Genomic DNA, 17748 nt, shown 5'->3' with positions numbered 1-17748 from the left:
CAGTAAGGTGAGAGTTGGCCATGAATACAGTGAGGAATTTAGCGTTCAGGTAGGGGTTCACCAGGGATAAGTTCTCAGCCCACTCTTATTATAGTCCTCCAGGCCATAATAGAGGAATTCACAACTGGGTGCCTGTGGGAACTACTATATACTGATGACTTTGCTCTTATTGCAGAATCTTTAGCAGAATTGGAGAAGAAATTCCAGTTATTGAAACAAAACCTGAAATCAAAGGGCCTTAAAGTTAACCTAGCTAAGACAAAAGTGGTTGTTAGTAAGAAAGAAGATAAAGGAGCTAGAAGAAATTCCATTCACTGCACCCAGTGTCAACTATGGACACACAAGAGATGCAGTGGTATCACAGGTAGATTAACAGATAGAGTGGTCTTTGTAGGTGATAGATGTGCAGGAACAGTAAGTACTAAGAGCACACAGGAATTAGATTCTCTCAAATACCCAGGAGGCTCTCTTGAGGTTGTAGATAGTTTTTGTTACCTAGGTGACCAACTTAGCAATGGTGGAAGGTACTCTGAAAGTATTATTTCTAGAATAAGAATTGGGTGAAGGAAGTTCAGAGAGTTATTACCTCTGCTGGTAACAAAAGGCCTCTCTCTCAGAATGAAAAGTAGACTATATGGTGCTTGTGTACAAACAGCTATACTCCATGGTAGTTAGACATGGGCTCTGAATGCTTAAGATATGCATAGACTGAAGAGAGACGAAGGTAGTATGCTCCGTTGGATGTGCAACATCAGTGCACATGTATGACAAAGTGCAAATGAGAGAAAAGTTGGGCATAAGAGGAATCAAATGTAGCATGCAAGAGAGAAGACTACGTTGGTTTGGACATGTGATGTATATGAATAAGGACAGCTGCATAAAGAAGTGCTGATCACTGAAAGTGGATGGTACCTGCGGAAAAGGGAGACCCAGGAAGACATGGGATGAAGTAGTGAGGACTGATCTCAGAAAGTTGGACCTTACAGAGGAAATGACCATGGAGCAAGATGTCTGGTGATATGAAGTTCTTGAGATGACCCGCCCACATCAGCGAAACTGAGTTCTAGAAGCACTGTGTGTCCCACCCACACTTAACAAGGAAACTTCTCCCACACTTTACCACAACAAACCAAACTACATCGCTACATCTCTTCTCTTCCTCACATTTCCGCTTCATGTACTATGATTGCCTCCCACTCCCCAATCTTGTCCTCTCAGCCTAGTGCCACTGTATCATTGCTCTCTGCTTGCCCCGACCTGTGCGTTCAACCCATATGCCTTGTCTCACTCTACTATTGCCATCTGCTTACCCCCAACCTGAGTGTTCCATCCACACGTAACAAGAAAACTTTTCTTTCACTCTACCCCAACAAACCAATCTACATCTCTTCTCTTTCTCACATTTCCTCTTCATTCACTCCTCTAGCCCTCACTCCCCAATCCTGTCCTCACACCCCTGTTCCTCTGTATCATTGCTATCTAGTAGCCCCTCCCACTCTATATATACCCAGATCTTTTGCCACTTACTTGCACTCCCTTCGCAATATCCATCACTTAAATTATGGCATTTGAACCTCAAGGGTATGCCCTGGCACTTGCCACTATCTATATCTCTCTCTTCCTTTCCTCAACCATCTCAGTTATACTCTGATCTCTATCCCTTGTGAGTATGCCTGGCATTTTGCCACCATCTCCATCCTGCGGTCTCCCACTCTCTCTCTCTCTTTCTCCTGCACTTCCCTCAGGTTGGGCAACTGTGTATTTTCTTTGCAGTAGCACACCTGTTTCTATCTTCATTCCTGATCTTTCTCTCTCCAACTGAGTACCTTGTACTTCCTCTACAGTAAGACACCTGTATCTGTCTCACTATAACCTTTTCAGCATCACCTTCTCCAATGCCTCCTCCCCTCTTAAAAGGTATTTGTCTTAAAAGCACCCAGTCCACACTGTTAAGTGGTTGGTGTTCAGACGGGCATCCAGCTGTAGAAACCTTACCAAAACTGACCTCGCCTGTACTTGCGCCATATAAAAAGCACTAAGTCCACTTTGCTGAGTGGTTGGTGTTAGGAAGGGCATCCAGCTGTAAAAATCCTGCCAAAACAGTCACAGAAGTCTGGTGCAGGCTTCGGCCTGACTGGCTCTTGTGGTACTGTCCCAGCCATGGTACTTGTGGTACTGTCCCAGCATCAAAGACGGACGTTGAATGATAATGATGATGCGTTTGCTCACCCATCCAAACACCCACACACAATAGGCTTCCTTCCATTTCTATTCACCAAATTTGCTCACAAAGTATTGGTCAGTTCTGTCCTATATTAAGGAAGATACTAGTTCAAGGGAGCTGTGTAGTGGAAGTGAACCTGAAACCATGTGGCTGCAAAATGAACTTCTTAACCAGCCATGCCTGAACCAAATTTACATATACTCAGGGATCAACATACTATTGCATAAAAACCACACTCATTTATACTTGACTGGGACATGACTTATGCATGGAGCAAAGCAGAAATTATGAAGGGAAAAAATTTGTTTCAAGATTTAACACTAAATTTAGGGATGCAACATTAGTAAAAACAGTAATTACTGAGTTTATAACTAAATTTGTAGAATAAGAACGATTGATCAACAACACTGATAGGTTGAAGATAACATACCTCATCATCGAGTGGCACAATAGAATGTGAATTAAAATCCATTTTAACAACAGCATGTTTCAGAGGACACACTATAAAGACATCACTGCAATAAAGAACAACCATTAGTAATAAACCAACAATAATCTGAATCTTAAACCATTAAACCCAACACTGCACTGCCAATAACACGAAATTACGACAAGGTGCCAATAGGGGAGACAACTTGATTTTTACTAGGAGTTTGGGCAGTAAATAGATTTTAGATGACTAATTATGAGGATATTTCTCAGAAAATGTTCGACTTGGTAATTTTATAATTACCAACAACAGTGATAAAAAGAGGATAACAAAATAGCTTCTCTTAAAATAGATCTCCATTACTTTCAATGTTGGAACCATAAATTTCATGTGGGATATTTTAAGTGTTGGAATCATGAATATTAAATATTTACATAAATCACCAAAGTTAATTCAAAATTTCATCTCACTGGAATTGAGATAACAAATCCCTGCAATATAGAGGAATAAGAAAATAGAAACCAAATATATAAATCATAGAATGTGTCTGTTTTAGATTTTAGTGGTTTCTCTTCCAATGCAGACTAGTGCAAATATTACGTTTCCTAGCTAGCAGATCCTTGGAAATAATAATTACTCAATGAGGGGTACTCCTGCTGAACGAAGGGCTGGGCATGCTGTGGTTGCTGATGCACAGACATGCACTCAGGCTACGGCATCTCCAGCCTTTCCTTGATAGTGAGCAGGTGTGGTTGCCATTTGTCAGACACACTCTTCCACAGCTCGTCTCTTTAACTGAGCTGCAATCCTGGATTAGGCGTAGACCAAAGAGGGGTGCTTAGCACCTTAAGTGCCGTCAAGCACACACAGCCCTCTACCAGTCGGGCAATGCGATCGGTAGTAGTTCCACTCTAGTGTTTTATAGAGGGTTGGTGGAGGAAAAGTGCAATGATGTTCCTAGGGAAACTCTAGGTTTCAATGAGGATCAACTTACTGGTCTGTTTTGGAGAACTTTTGGGCTGGGGCCTATGGATAACTTCCAGAAATCCCTTGCCTGGCAGTTGTACTGAGGGGCACTGCCCATTCAGGATAGACTTTACAAGTATGGAAGTGCTGTCAGCTGGGCCGGCCTGAGGTGCACTCAGAGCAATGAAAGCATTCTGCACTTGTCCAATGCCTAAGCATTGCTGACTATGGGTTTATGTCGAACAGCTGTTGTTGATTGTAGGACAGATCTGGCTATCAGCTGAATCCATAGTGAAGATTGTCCCGTCAGCCTCCTTTAACCTGGAGGGACAGGCAATTTTTATTTGTCTGGTGGCTGTCGCAAAAGTGGTAGTATGGTGAACTCGTTTGAAAGGGCTAAAGTCAGACACTTTGGCCAAACCCTCATCAACATTTTCAAGTTTCACTTGAAAAGGATAGTATTGTCTTCTAGCAAATTTGTTGAAAGGTGGGTGAATGTTGGAAAAATGGCCAGTATGAATGGACCAATTCTGAGAATACACCTGTAAATGGAATAAAAGAAGGGCTCTTGCCCAGTTGATCAGGCACCCATTGCTTTTGTGGGTTTTTCCACGAGTAACCTTTAAAGCACCTCCTCCTATTGGGAGTTTTACTTGTTACCTTTATATTGTTATTTAATGTTTACACAAATGTATTGTTTTGTGTTGTCTTTTATGTATAATTTATATTAGCCTTTATGGCCAATAAAAGAATAAATTATTATTATTATTAACAATAAATAATAATAATCATGTTAGTTGTTTGACCATAACCAGTTGAGCATCTGTATTAGTGGCTGACAATATGTGCATCTCTGATTATGAGTAGGAGTAGTGGAGGAGCATCATAGCCATTTGCTGAGAGGAATTTTGGGGTGTCTGAATAATTCACCTCTGGAAACATGGCTGTTTCATTCATCAGTCTTAAACAAACCTTCTTCGGGGGACCTTTTGAGTGGGATGGGCTACTCAATCTGAGGAAAATTCTAGATGATTCCCCCCCCACCTCTGTAAGGTCATGCACTGTTTAGCTTGATAAGAGGTCACCAAGCCAATCACATATGGTTGTGATGCACATGCCTGGTGTACTCTTATCAGATGGGTAGTCATGGTGGGTATAATGGGCTTTGTATATTTGTACCCTAGTGTCACTTTGATGGCATGCATTGCTCTCTCAATAATAATACAATATATAGAAATGTCTATAGAGAGCTTTACTTACCTATTTCTAGGATGAAACTGTACTTTTAATATAGGAGATGGAAAGCGGTATGTTCGATCACATTCTCCACTCTGTACATCCCAGATTGAAACGGTGTTGTCTGTGGCAGCACTAAGTAACTTGTGGCCATTCCTGTTTACACTGCAGAAATCAAACACTCAAAATAAAGACATATAGAAATACACTTCTTACATAACCAAAAGTTAATGGAGATGCCACAGCAGGGAATTCAAAGAACTATTTTTGGAAATATTTTGTCAACCCTCACATTATGTTCATTTGTTCTATGTCATCCCTAACAATAGGTATGTGTGTGGCCTATATAAGCACACACAATAATTCAGAGATACAAGTTGAAATAATGAAGCCAAATAGTCACACAATTCTGTAGAGGACTTAATTCAATTGTGTAAAGCTGACTCAGGAAACTCAAGTTAAAAAGATACATTTGAAAATGTTGTCACTGATAGACAAAGATAGGACCATATATACTCATGTGAATATATGTGTATTACATGTCCTTTTCTTGCTTGTAGGATCACACACAGCAGGAAATTGAACAGCAACAAAGTGAGTCATTTGATTTGAACAGATGTGTATAGTTTCTCATGGTGGTACAAAGTGCATCCAGTACACTCTGTAAAGTGGTTGGTGATAAGAAGGGCATCTAATCATAGAAATGAAGCCAAAATTAAACACAAGTACTAGTCTATGACAGTTGTGGCTCCTAATGAGAAGTGACCTGGACTGTAATGACTCACCCAACCCATGTCAGCATAAAGTGGATGTAAAATGATAAAATGACAATATACACACACACTCGTTTGTGTGTGAGTATACATATATATATAAACACACACATACGGTTAAGTTGTTTGCTTCAGAACCAAGTGGCTTAGGGTTTCCACTACATTGGACATTGCCAGTTGGTATCTTCTACTATAGCTGCAGGTTGACCAATATCTCCTCAAGTGAAATTTGGTAAATGGAATCCTGAAGCTTATTGTGTAAATGTGCATGTGTGTGTGTGTGTTGTCCTCTTCTCTGGTAAGTCACTGCCATGCAAATAGCAGCACTTGTTTACAATATTCTGCAAAAGGATGTGCAGCCAATGCAGAGTTTGTTAGCTAGAGGACTAAGGGAAATATTACATCACTTGGAAACAGGTGAGGGTTGACAACAAGAAGAGCATTAAACCATAGAAAAATCTGGTTTCAGCTAACCCATACCAGCATGGAGAAGTAGACATTAAAACAATGGTCATACTAATGATATATGGAAAACAATTGCATCCTGGCAACTGTTTATAACATGCACACACACACACACACACACACACATACATATATACATCATTATACTGACTTTTCATTTTACTTGTTTCAATCATTGGACTGTGACATGCTGGGGCAATGCCTTCAAGGGTTTAGTTAACAAAATGATAAACAGTAATTATTTTTAAACCTGGTGCTTATTCTATCAGTCTTTTATGCTGAACTGCTAAGTTATAGGGATATGAACAAACCAACACCAGTTGTTAAGTAGTGCAGTGGTGGAAGCAAACAGAAACACATGTATACATATGACAGGCTTCCAGCATTTCTCTCAAACAAATTCACTCACAAGTCATTGGTCAGCCTGAAACTACAGTAGAAGACACTTACTCAAGGTGCTTTGCAGCAGGACTGAGCCTGAAACCATGTGGTTATAACCAGATAGCCACTGTAAAGTTTAAAAGTCTTTCATCTCATGCTGGTCACTGATGCAGTTCTACAAATGTTAGCAACCAGGTTGTGCAAAGACTTCAACATGTTATACTATGTAAATACTATTATGAAATAACACAAAAATCAGTACAATAGCATTCTTGTGTGTGTTCTAAACAGGAATATGTGTCTGTTTTAACGATTCCATGAAGTAATTGTTTCAGTTTCTTCCACTTAAGTTATTTATGAATCTGTGCAATGCTAGATAGTTTAGTTAGTATGTGCGTGTACATAGATGAGCAGGTTAAGTGTTCATCAGGACTCAGTTCTCAGCCCCAACCTCTCTTGTTTGTTATAGTTCTCCAGGTTAAACCAAAGTAGTTTAAGACACATGTATGCTGATGATTTAGCTCTCATCTTCAAACACAGAAGCAAAGAGGTCTCAGAGTAAGCTTACTGTAGTTAACAGGAAAACAAACATCAAAACTCTGCTGCCACTACAGAGGTTGTCATGATCACTGTAAAGTGTACCAAATGTAAAAGATGGGTGCACAAAAGATCCAGTTAGGTCACAGACTTGTTATGTAGCTGTTACACAAGATTAGTGAGCATTAGGAGTCCCCATGAAATTAATTCTTTCAAATGCTTGGAATGATCCCTAAAAGTAGCTGATAACTTCTGTTCCCTAAGTGACTCAATTATCAAAGGAGTAAGACGGTGTATGCTATTACTTCTGTTGGAAATGCAAGAGAAATTTCTCTCCAAGTGCCAGGCAGATTGTAAGATGCCCATACAATATTGAAAAGTGCAAGATGGGCACTGCATATAGAGTGTGTGCAAATGCAATAAAGAAATGAAGCAAGCGAGCTGTGCTGACTCTGTAATGTTAGTGTGGTTGAAAGAAAGAGCACAAATGAACTGAGAGAAAAAAATTGAATAAGAACAATCAGAAATATTGTGCAAAAGAAAAGGGTACAGCACTGGTATAGAAGAACCAAGTGATCCAAATGGTCTGAATGGAGGAGTCTGCAGAAGAGGAAGACATGAGATGAAGTGGTGAAAGTTAATCTCAAGGAGCTAAACCTCACCAAAAATATGGTAAAGAATTACAAGAAATGGTGAGATTCTGTATTCGAGAAGTCCTGTCCAAACCATGCAAGAATAAAAAAGTAGACATAAAAGTAATGACTGTGTGATGATGATGATGATGATCTTGCTTTAATGTTTACTTTTCCATGCCTGCATGATTCAGACAAAATTTGTTGAGGCAGATTTTTTACAGCCAAATACCCATCTTGTCAACCCTCTTCCATTTCCAAGTAAAGTAGCAAGGTAATATTTCTCTATGATTGGACAGATTTCCATGAAGGTTGGTAATGAATAACACCACATTTATGATGGTGACACTTGTTTACAATTATCAAGTGACATCAAGATGAGGAAGTACACACACACTTCCAACTCTCTCACCAAATCTCATTCTCCTTTCTTTTCTCTCTCCACTTATCTTCCACACACTTTCACACATTTACATACATAGCTTACACTCTTTCCAACACACACAACATGCATATCTCCAGCACGTTTACATATAATAAGCATGTACAGAAACTTCTCACATACATGAACACACACACATCACCTGGCCTCCCGATCCCACTACTGCTACTAATCTGTTAGTTCAACCCTCACACACTCACATTAACACACATAAAACTATTCCATACTGCACTCCCTTATATACAAACATGCAACTTGCAACCTACACACATGAAAACATATATATATATATATATATATACATGTGCACTACACACACACACACACACAATAACCATTTTTGTACTCTCCTGCCTACAAAAACCACATTCTTTATTTTTCTCCAACTTCCAGTCAGTTATTTCTTGGTCATTTAAAGACACAAATGCTTTTCTCTGGACTATCTGCTCCTTCCTTTCTTCTTCCTTGCAATTTTTCCTCTACCTGACAAAGAGCCATGCTTGAAACGTCATTTCTACCCCTACATTTCCATCTAAAACTTTCACAGAGCATTAGTCTAATATATTCACTGTGTATGTCCAATTGACTTCTGTTGATGTCTTTTCCTGTTTTATTTTTTTTTTGTTTGTACATGAATTTGCCTATATATATGTACACACAATGAGCTTCTTTCAGCCATACAGAATTATACTTCACATGCAAACATGCATATAATCTACTCTTTACTCTGAGGGAGAAGCCTTTGTTGCTTGCTAGTAAAGGTAATAGCTTGCTAAACATTTTCAAACCCATTCTTATTCTGGTTCCTATGCTTTAAGAACATGATCCACCATAACAAATTTGGTCACTTAGGTAAAAATAAACCTATCAGCTAGTGCTAGAGAACACTCCAGGCATTTGAGAGAATCTATTTTGCAAGTGCACTTAGTGTTTATTGCCCATACACACCTGCTGCATATGAAATCGATCATCTTCAGTTAACCAAACTTGTGATCTCACTAAACCTTGTGTGTCAACTGTTTACACTGTTTTGAATTTCTATCAACTCTTTTTCTGCATATCAAGTAAAGCTATGTCCCTGACAGCAGTAGAGCCCTTTCTTTCTTATTTACTAAAACTTTAGTCTTTATTAAATTCATTTTCCATATCTGTAATTTATTCTCCATATCTGCTATAAGAACTATGCCTTCTATATAAAAGAAGTAGAGAGCAATACCTTGATAGCTCCCTAATTCCATGTTAAGTTTGTCACTGAACTTGTTGCTGAGCCCACTAAATTTATTGCTGCAATCAATATTTCACTATATCTATCAAACATACTTAACACTACACTGTGTACAAAACACATTTAACATCACACTGTGACCATCAAACATAGCAGCCCAGCTAACTCCACTTTTGCTGCTGATACCTTTAAAAATGTTTCTATTTAATCTTAATATCTTCCATCATATTTTTTACATTAGAAAGTTATATACTAAGCACTAACGTAAGAATATAAAAGTTATTTTATTGAATCCATTTAAATTCTTGGTTATTTTCCAAATTACTTGAATATCAGTAGAAAGATAGTTATAATCATGAACAAATTAATACTCAGTTCACCTAACTACAAATAGGCCACACATATAATAGGGACTTCATGATCTTGCTGTACTGAGTGTAAATCATACCATCAGTATATCTCTGGTGGGTTAGTATTAAGTGTTATTAGAGATAATTTTTTAAAATGTGTGAGAGAGAGGAGAGAGAGAGAGACAGTTGGATTACTCACCTCAGTTTAAACAGATTAGTGAACAAATGGTAATGTTTGTGATGGAAAGAAATAATGGCAATAATAAGAGAACCTGTTCAGGTCTGCTCTTATTGAATACAAGACAATCTGTGAGAGAATGGAAAATGGTTTATAAAACAGGTGGGGTTAATGAGGAGAATTGTACAATTCACCTCTGTGGCAAAAATGAACATGTCTTTTGGACAAAGAGGACATTCATACACAACTGTCACCGATGATCAATGTTAGCTAACTATAAACAGTTTGGAAATAATCCGATAAAGACAGTTAGAAGAAGGTAATAATAATCTTTTCTAATACAGGCACAAGGCCCGAAATTTTGAGGGGAAGGAGCAAATCTATTACACTGATCCCAAGGTTCAACTGGTATTTATTTTATCAACTCCCAAAAGGACGAAAGGCAAAGTCAACCTCAGTGGAATATGAACTCAAAATGTAAAAAGCTAGAAGAAATGCCACTAAGTATTTTGCCTGACACAGTAATGGTTCTCTCAGTTCACCACCTTATAATAATTCCAGAGAGGAAATTCTTCTACTTATCAGACGTTAGCACATTCACCATAGCAGTATTCAGAAATAAATGATATACACCTTCATCATAACTTTAACAGTATATTCACACAATGTGTGTTTGTTTAGCCTGAGGTCAATGTTGAGTAAGCAGACATAAGGATCAAAGACACTGAAGCCATGGTCATCTCATCTGAGGAGTTTGCAGAATTACGTTATCTTATGTGTCTTTCCTTGACAGTAGAGTGTGATTCAAAGAAGAGGGGCTGTTATTTTAGGCATGACCAGTAACCACAAAACTACTAGTGATATTTGTTCTGTGCCAAGTTACAAACACCTTCAGAAATACGGTGAACACTAATTATAAAATAAATGAAAATACAGCTAATCCCTAGCTAATTCAGATGTTATATAATGGATTTCACAAGCCATATTTACTAAAGTAGTAAGCAGTGGGCAGTGGGGGAGGTTAAGCCAAGAAGTGATACAAGAATATGAGAAAAGAGAGACAAAAAAGTGAAAGAATTAGTGATGATGATTAGCAGTTGAAAGAATTGGCAAAAAAAAGTTGAGAGTTATTGTTAAGTTTTTAGGCCTGGAGACAGGAAAACTCACAGCTTTAACAGCAACATTAAAATAATTAGAGTTTTAGACATAGTGAAGCAACCAAAGGATAATAGGGTCCAAGCAGGAGGAAGAAATCACAAAATTTCTAGTTTGGAAACAGGAAAGTGGATAGTGAGTTGGGGGGAAAATAGAAAAAAGCAACAGATCAAAGAATTTGAAAAGACAGGTAGTTAAATAGGTTGGCAATGAAATTGTGATAGTTAGCTAACTGGTGAACAAAGATGATAGAGGTAAAACTGGCCTCATTGAATACAAGGTGAAACATGTTGGTTAACAGAGATGATATGTGTACAACTCACCTCAATGAACAGACAGGATGAACGTGAGCATTGATAACCTTAGCTATTCCTCTCGTCAAGAAGTCCCACAAAACAATGCGGCCATCGTTGCAACCAACGGCCAAAATGGTTCCTTGCCGGTTGAACACACATGTTACAGCGATGCTCACGCAATCCAAAGCACCATCAAACTCCTGAAAAAAGCAAGACTCAATTATTATCAAAAATAACAATGACAATCTTATGACCTGTTTAATTACTCAGTCTGCAACAAGTCAGGTAAATCCATTTCTGCTGAACAATCAAATAAAAAAAATCAACAGAGACTGGAAGGCAGGCAGCCAATCTGACAATGTTATAAGAAATGAGTCTTCATTATTAAAACACTCAAATCACAATAATTCATCAACATTCAGATATCATTATATCTTAGAGCTGTTGACAGCAAGCAGACTAACGATTTAAAATTGTAAGGTTTATATATATATATATATATGTATAAAGAACTAAAAAACACAACAATAACTATTTTACCATCTTTCTTAAATGTGAAAGCAGCTATAAGTAATAGCTCATGACACATTATCAATTTATGTCCACTTTCTATGCTAGAATGGGTTGGATGTTTTGACCAAGTCTTCTTACTCCAGTGTTCCAGTTTAGACATGGTTTCTTATAATGCCAACCACTTTACAGAGTGAACTGGGTGCTATTTTCATAACACCAGTACTAACAGGGTTGTCTTTTAGCTTGAAGACTGAAAAAAACCCTTGACTGAGAGGGTTGATAGGAGATAGGGTGGTCACATTAAGCAAAAGAGGAGATTTATGGTTACCCCTCATATTACATAGATGAATGGAAGAAGATTGGGTTAAAAACCCAAGGTAGCAAAAAAGGTGGAAAACCAGCCATGGAATTTAAACTATGCATCTACCATAATCTGGTCATCATACACATCAAAGTAACTGACTAACCATATAGTTTATAGAAGATACACAGTTTAAGTTCCTTGGGTGGTTTTCACCTTCTTTTCTACCCAAGGGGTGTTTTGACCCAAATCATTTTGAGTTTTTACTTAGAGTTACATTCGCAGTCAAGACACATTGTAAAAGTAACATATTTACTAATATATTTTTCCAAACAAGTGATGGAGAATCAAAATTACACATAACTAAGGATTTATTATTCTACGTTAATATTTGGTAATAAGTGTTGAACTAAGTAAATAAAGACTATATTTTAACATGGTTTAAAACATATAAGTGTTCAATTACAAATCTTTAAGTTTAGATCCCAGAAATTTTCACATCTCTGGTTGATTCAGGATTCCATCAGTGGATAAGGAAACAGATCCAATACTGAATGTAAATACAAATATCATTATTGGGCTAATGATCCTTTGACGATACAACTCTAATTGCAATTCTGTTTACAGTAAACTCCTGATATTTTAATATCAGTAGTTAATGGAAACCTGCCAAAGTTACAACGTCAGAAGTTTCAGCTCATATCTGGATCATAATACTAAGAAGAAGGATGCTGGAAAATGGATTGTTATTAAGTATAGAAAACATTACCTCAGGGTGATTTTGTCCAAATGATTCTGAAAAAGAAAGAAAAAAGAAATTCAGGAAATTTAATAATAATATTTTATTTACTACTAAGGGTTCACAAAAACAGTTGGAACAGTGCATTTTTCCCCTTCTTGTTCTGTACTTTTCCAGGTGCAATACTTAAGAATATTCTAAGATTCTTATTTCTTTATTGCCCACAAGGGGCCAAACAAGGACAGACAAAGGGATTAAGTCGATTACATCGACCCCCAGTGCATAACTGGTGCTTAATTTATCGACCCCGAAAGGATGAAAGGCAAAGTCGACCTCGGCGGAATTTGAACTCAGAACGTAGCGGCAGATGAAATACCGCCAAGCATTTCGCCCGACGTGCTAACGCTTCTGCCAACTCACATTTTTCATTTTAGACCTCTTTTTATCCCACACAACACATCTAGAGAGAATTGAACACTGTATATCTCAAACTCCTGTTAAGTGCTCTGAACCATTAAGCTAAGCGGCCCATGACATCAGATACTGTCTTTTATTACACTAAACATTTTAAAATAACCGAAAAAAATTATACTATTGTAAATACCTTTCAAATACAGATTTTGTTCAAACTTTAAAATTTTATTTGCACTTAAAAATAACAACGGATTAATTTGTAACAAGTATGCACTTGTTACAAATAAATTTATTTTTAAACCATTTTCACTATAAAATAATGTCATATTCTAATTTACTCTTTTACTTGTTTCAGTCATTTGACTGTGACCTTGCTGGAGCACTGCCTTTAGTTGAGCTAATCGACCCCAGGACTTATTCTTTGTAAGCCCAGTACTTATTCTATCGGTCTCTTTTGCCGAACCGCTAAGTTACGGGTACGTAAACACACCAGCATCGGTTGTCAAGCGATGTTGGGGGTTACAAACACAGACACATAAATATATACACACACACATATATATATATATATATATACGACGGGCTTCTTTCAGTTTGCGTCTACCAAATCCACTCACAAGGCTTTGGTCGACCCGAGGCTATAGTAGAAGACACTTACCCAAGGTGCCATGCAGTGGGACTGAACCCGGTACCATGTGGTTCGTAAGCAAGCTACTTACCACTAATTAATTTTTTCCTTCTAATATGCACATAAACGGAATACAATATGAAATTACAAAAAAATCATAACTTTATTTTATGCTTAATATTTTTTGATGGGGTTTTCTTTTAAATATTCATCTTGATGAACTCTTTCATTGGAGTTCAAATAGCAATTTTCTCTTAAAAAGACAAAAATATTTTGATATTTTAAAATTATCACCTTTTTTTCATCACTTAAAGCCACACAAATCTGTCTTTTTAGCTGATATTTTTTGACAAGAGTTTTCGTCATGAAATTCTGAAGTAAATCTCGAATGCAGAGTAGCTGTGAAAACAGCTACTAAGAGCAGCTAAATACTCTTAGAAAATAGAAAAACAAAAAGTAGCCAGCAAGCTACTATAGAGAATCGAAGTCTAGAAATGCTCACATGGGTGAATGATAAAGATATAGCATTCAATTTGGTTGAGAACTGAATTAGTGATGAAGCCTAGAAGAGCTTGCAAGTGACTAAAATTTGACCTTAAGAATGACTTTGAAGGGCCAAGTGAAACAGTATTTTACAAAAAAATAAAGGAAATCTCAAATGCAAAAGAGCAGTGAAAACTGCTTTGAAGATTGGCTAATTACCCTTAGAAAATGAGAAAAAAGTAGCTAGCAGGCAACTAGAGAGAATTGAACACTGTATATCTCAAACTGCTGTTAAGTGCTCTGTAACATTAAGCTAAGCAGCCCATGACATCAGATACTGTCTTTTATTACACTAGATATTTTAAAATGACAAAAATATTTTGATTTGTTAAAACGATCACTTTGTCACTTAAAGCCCCTTTTTTGTAGATAATTTTTGACGATTAGGGCTCTTTCATTTGAACACAGTTATTGTAGAGTTTTCTTTTACAATAGCTTTTTGGGGGTTACTTACCATTTTTTTCCACTTAAAGCCACACTTTTATTTTGTAGCTAATACTTTGTAATGAGATTTACACTAAAAGATTCTTCTCAATGAACACATTCTATATTTTTCTTTTAAAATAACTGAGATATTTTGATTTAATGTCAATTTTTTGTCTTACTCTCCCATCTTTGACCTTTCTGTTTTAATGAACCAAATTTCAATTATTTTATCTTACAATGTAGTTGAAGACTGGACCATCAATGCTAAGAAAAAAACTGCATTCAATTTGGTTGAGAACTGAATTAGTGATGAAGTCTAGAAGTGCTTGCAAGTAACTAAAAGTTGACCTTAAGAAACCCACTGATATATGTGAATGATACTGTTGCATAAGTTTAAGAAGCAAAGATATTGAGGGTATTGTGCACACTCACAGATCAGGTGATGTGAATGTTAAAGAGACTTTAAGGTAGGAATATGTGGACAACACAAGATATTTAAGCTAACAAGGAAGTCTTTACAGAGTCATTTAACCTGCTAGAAATAGCAGCAAAATCTCCCTCAAGTCATGTCTGAAAGAAAGATGTAAAAAATTGCAATATAGACCTTAGATACTAAAAAAACAAGGTAATGGTTGGAGAATCTTTGCTCATAGGTATGCTCAATAAGGGTTGACCAAAGGCTAGACAACAATGACAATATAAACGTTGTATAACAAGCCTGTCTGGAAGAGGTAGAATTCCAGGGTTCACCTCTTAGTGCGTGCAACTACTGGTGTCAGTCACATCTTCAATTATTTCAACCGATGAGATGTGAATGATGAAAATACCTAAAGTACAGTACAGCCATCCAGCATTCGTGAATAAATGTACAATTCAAAAAGTATAAAAACATGTACCATGTTTTTGCTAATTGTTTTAGGTGCGTCTGTAGTCGTAAGCAGATATAGGACACACTCTAGGCCTTCCCACTCTTGGCCAAGCAAAATATCTAGAGTGTAATTCTTTTTGCCAGCGAGAGAGAGGAAGAGCTGTATCTGTACTCAGTTGGTACTCATTTATGGCTGAGTAGACTGAATAACGTGAAAAGGAATGCTTCAACTCAAGGAGACAATGTGTTGCCTGGTCGAGGAATTGAACCTAGCTGAACATCGTTATCACTAGGTCACACGTAATTCATATTTAACAAAGACAGGAGATGATAAAGAAAGACCCTGCATGAAATCCATTTTAGTTGTGTACTTCACAAGTTCTTTGGTTGAATATAATGAGCATAATAACGAGATTTCTATTTAGTATTGAACATCAACAATATGGTAGAGTAACCCCCCCTTGTGAAAATAATATGTCTCGTAAGAACTCATTAGGATCGTGATTCCAAGTTGGAATAATAATAAAATAGATTAACTTAAATGACAGACTACTCTTAGTTTTATTTTTGGACTCTTTTATGAAATTATTCTTAATTTTGTTATGTTGTGGACAACAAATACTTAATTCTTCGAATCATTGAGGCAGTTTCCCTCCTAGAACGGCTTAAACACACTCCAGACGAAACGTACTCCTAGACATACGGGCCAAAGAAGGACCCTTGAAGTTGCACGATTTGCCAGATGTAGCAGCTAAATGTCCCTCAAATTATACCCTACTGTCTTAAATGACATATAGTGAAATGTAGTCACAGACACTATGTCTGGAACAAAAATTAATAAAATTTTAAACTGTAGAAATAGAGAAGTCAAATGGCTTTGTCTAGATTCGAATCTGCATATTTGGCTCGTGTTACCAAACCTATGACGATAGTAAATGGACACACACATAAATGTGAGTGTTTTAAAGACAACTTTTAGTGAGAACAGTGGTGCCAATATTACAAAGACAATAGTTTGAAATTCTTAGCTGTTGGTCCATAGCTGCTTTCTATACATATTTTGATTACCAGAAATGCGTATAGTGGAACACGGTTTTACGATATATAACATTAAATAAAGGAGCTGCGAACGTGTGTATATGTGTGACACGCTTACACAATCGTGCAAATATATCTGGTAATCAAACAACACAAATTGATAGATTGATTTAAACAACACTTGTCATGTTTGATGCGATGTTCAGCAGAAATAAACAATGGGGACTAACTATAAAGAAATATAACTTCCCATTACAATCAACAACAGTAACATTCTACGCTAGAACTACCAGACATAGTAGCAAAATAGCTCAAATCACACACCATTAACGTAAACAAGGAAGGACACTTTGGGTAACGTAGTTCTAAATAGCCCTAAAAAGATGCAGTAGTTATTGTTTGGATTGATTTTAATCCGACTTAGGCAATATTTCGTTGATAGACGAAACATTAACCAGATATACTCTGGGCTAAATAACAACACGACACACTATCTATCTATATAGAGGATTCATCTTCCAGAGAGCAGTAAATGCGTTTGCATATCTATCCCTACATTATATTTGGTGATGAACAACCTTCGACACAGACTATTTCGAAAACAGGAGGAGGGAAATAAAATCAAAATAAAACTATATAAAACTAGATTACCATCATTCTTAATAATAATAATAATAATAATAATAATAATAATAATAATAATAACAATAATAATAAAGGAAACAGTAAAAAGAAAGAATAAAACATGAATTTGAAAAAAACATCAAGAGAAAGAAATGTTTTGTTTCGAAGAATATAATCCTTACGTAAAAGTTCCAAGTTCATGATTTAATGTGACTTTATGAAACAGGTTCTTGTTTTTCTTTCTTTTTTCTCAGATATTCCAGAATAAACTGTTGTTTGGAGGGGTTTGTCGAAGAAACTGGGAATAAACTAGAAACGTGAAAATAAAAGAGATATTATTTTCATTTCTCTCCATCTTCTCATC

At 36.7% G+C, this 17748-nt stretch overlaps 1 protein-coding gene across 2 annotated transcripts in view; it reads right to left on the bottom strand.

Moving 5' to 3' along the window:
• Positions 1-17742, bottom strand: part of LOC106872501 (retinoblastoma-binding protein 5 homolog) — a 47966-nt gene extending 30224 nt beyond the window's left edge. For both annotated transcript variants that reach the window (XM_014919519.2, XM_052967726.1), the window contains exons 1-5: positions 17567-17742; positions 12874-12899; positions 11318-11490; positions 4881-5021; positions 2655-2739 (exon numbers count right to left, since the gene is read on the bottom strand). In XM_014919519.2, coding sequence (XP_014775005.1) covers positions 2655-2739; positions 4881-5021; positions 11318-11490; positions 12874-12899; positions 17567-17585 — 444 coding nt within the window. In that variant the 5' untranslated portion in view covers positions 17586-17742. The remainder of the gene's footprint in view (positions 1-2654; positions 2740-4880; positions 5022-11317; positions 11491-12873; positions 12900-17566) is intronic.
• Between the last annotated feature and the right edge of the window lie 6 nt (positions 17743-17748).

Source organism: Octopus bimaculoides, chromosome 5, assembly GCF_001194135.2.
Source record: "Octopus bimaculoides isolate UCB-OBI-ISO-001 chromosome 5, ASM119413v2, whole genome shotgun sequence".
Lineage (NCBI taxonomy): Eukaryota > Metazoa > Mollusca > Cephalopoda > Octopoda > Octopodidae > Octopus > Octopus bimaculoides.
The sequence above is the reverse complement of the archived record's forward strand: the minus strand, read 5'-3'. Positions and strand labels throughout refer to the sequence as shown.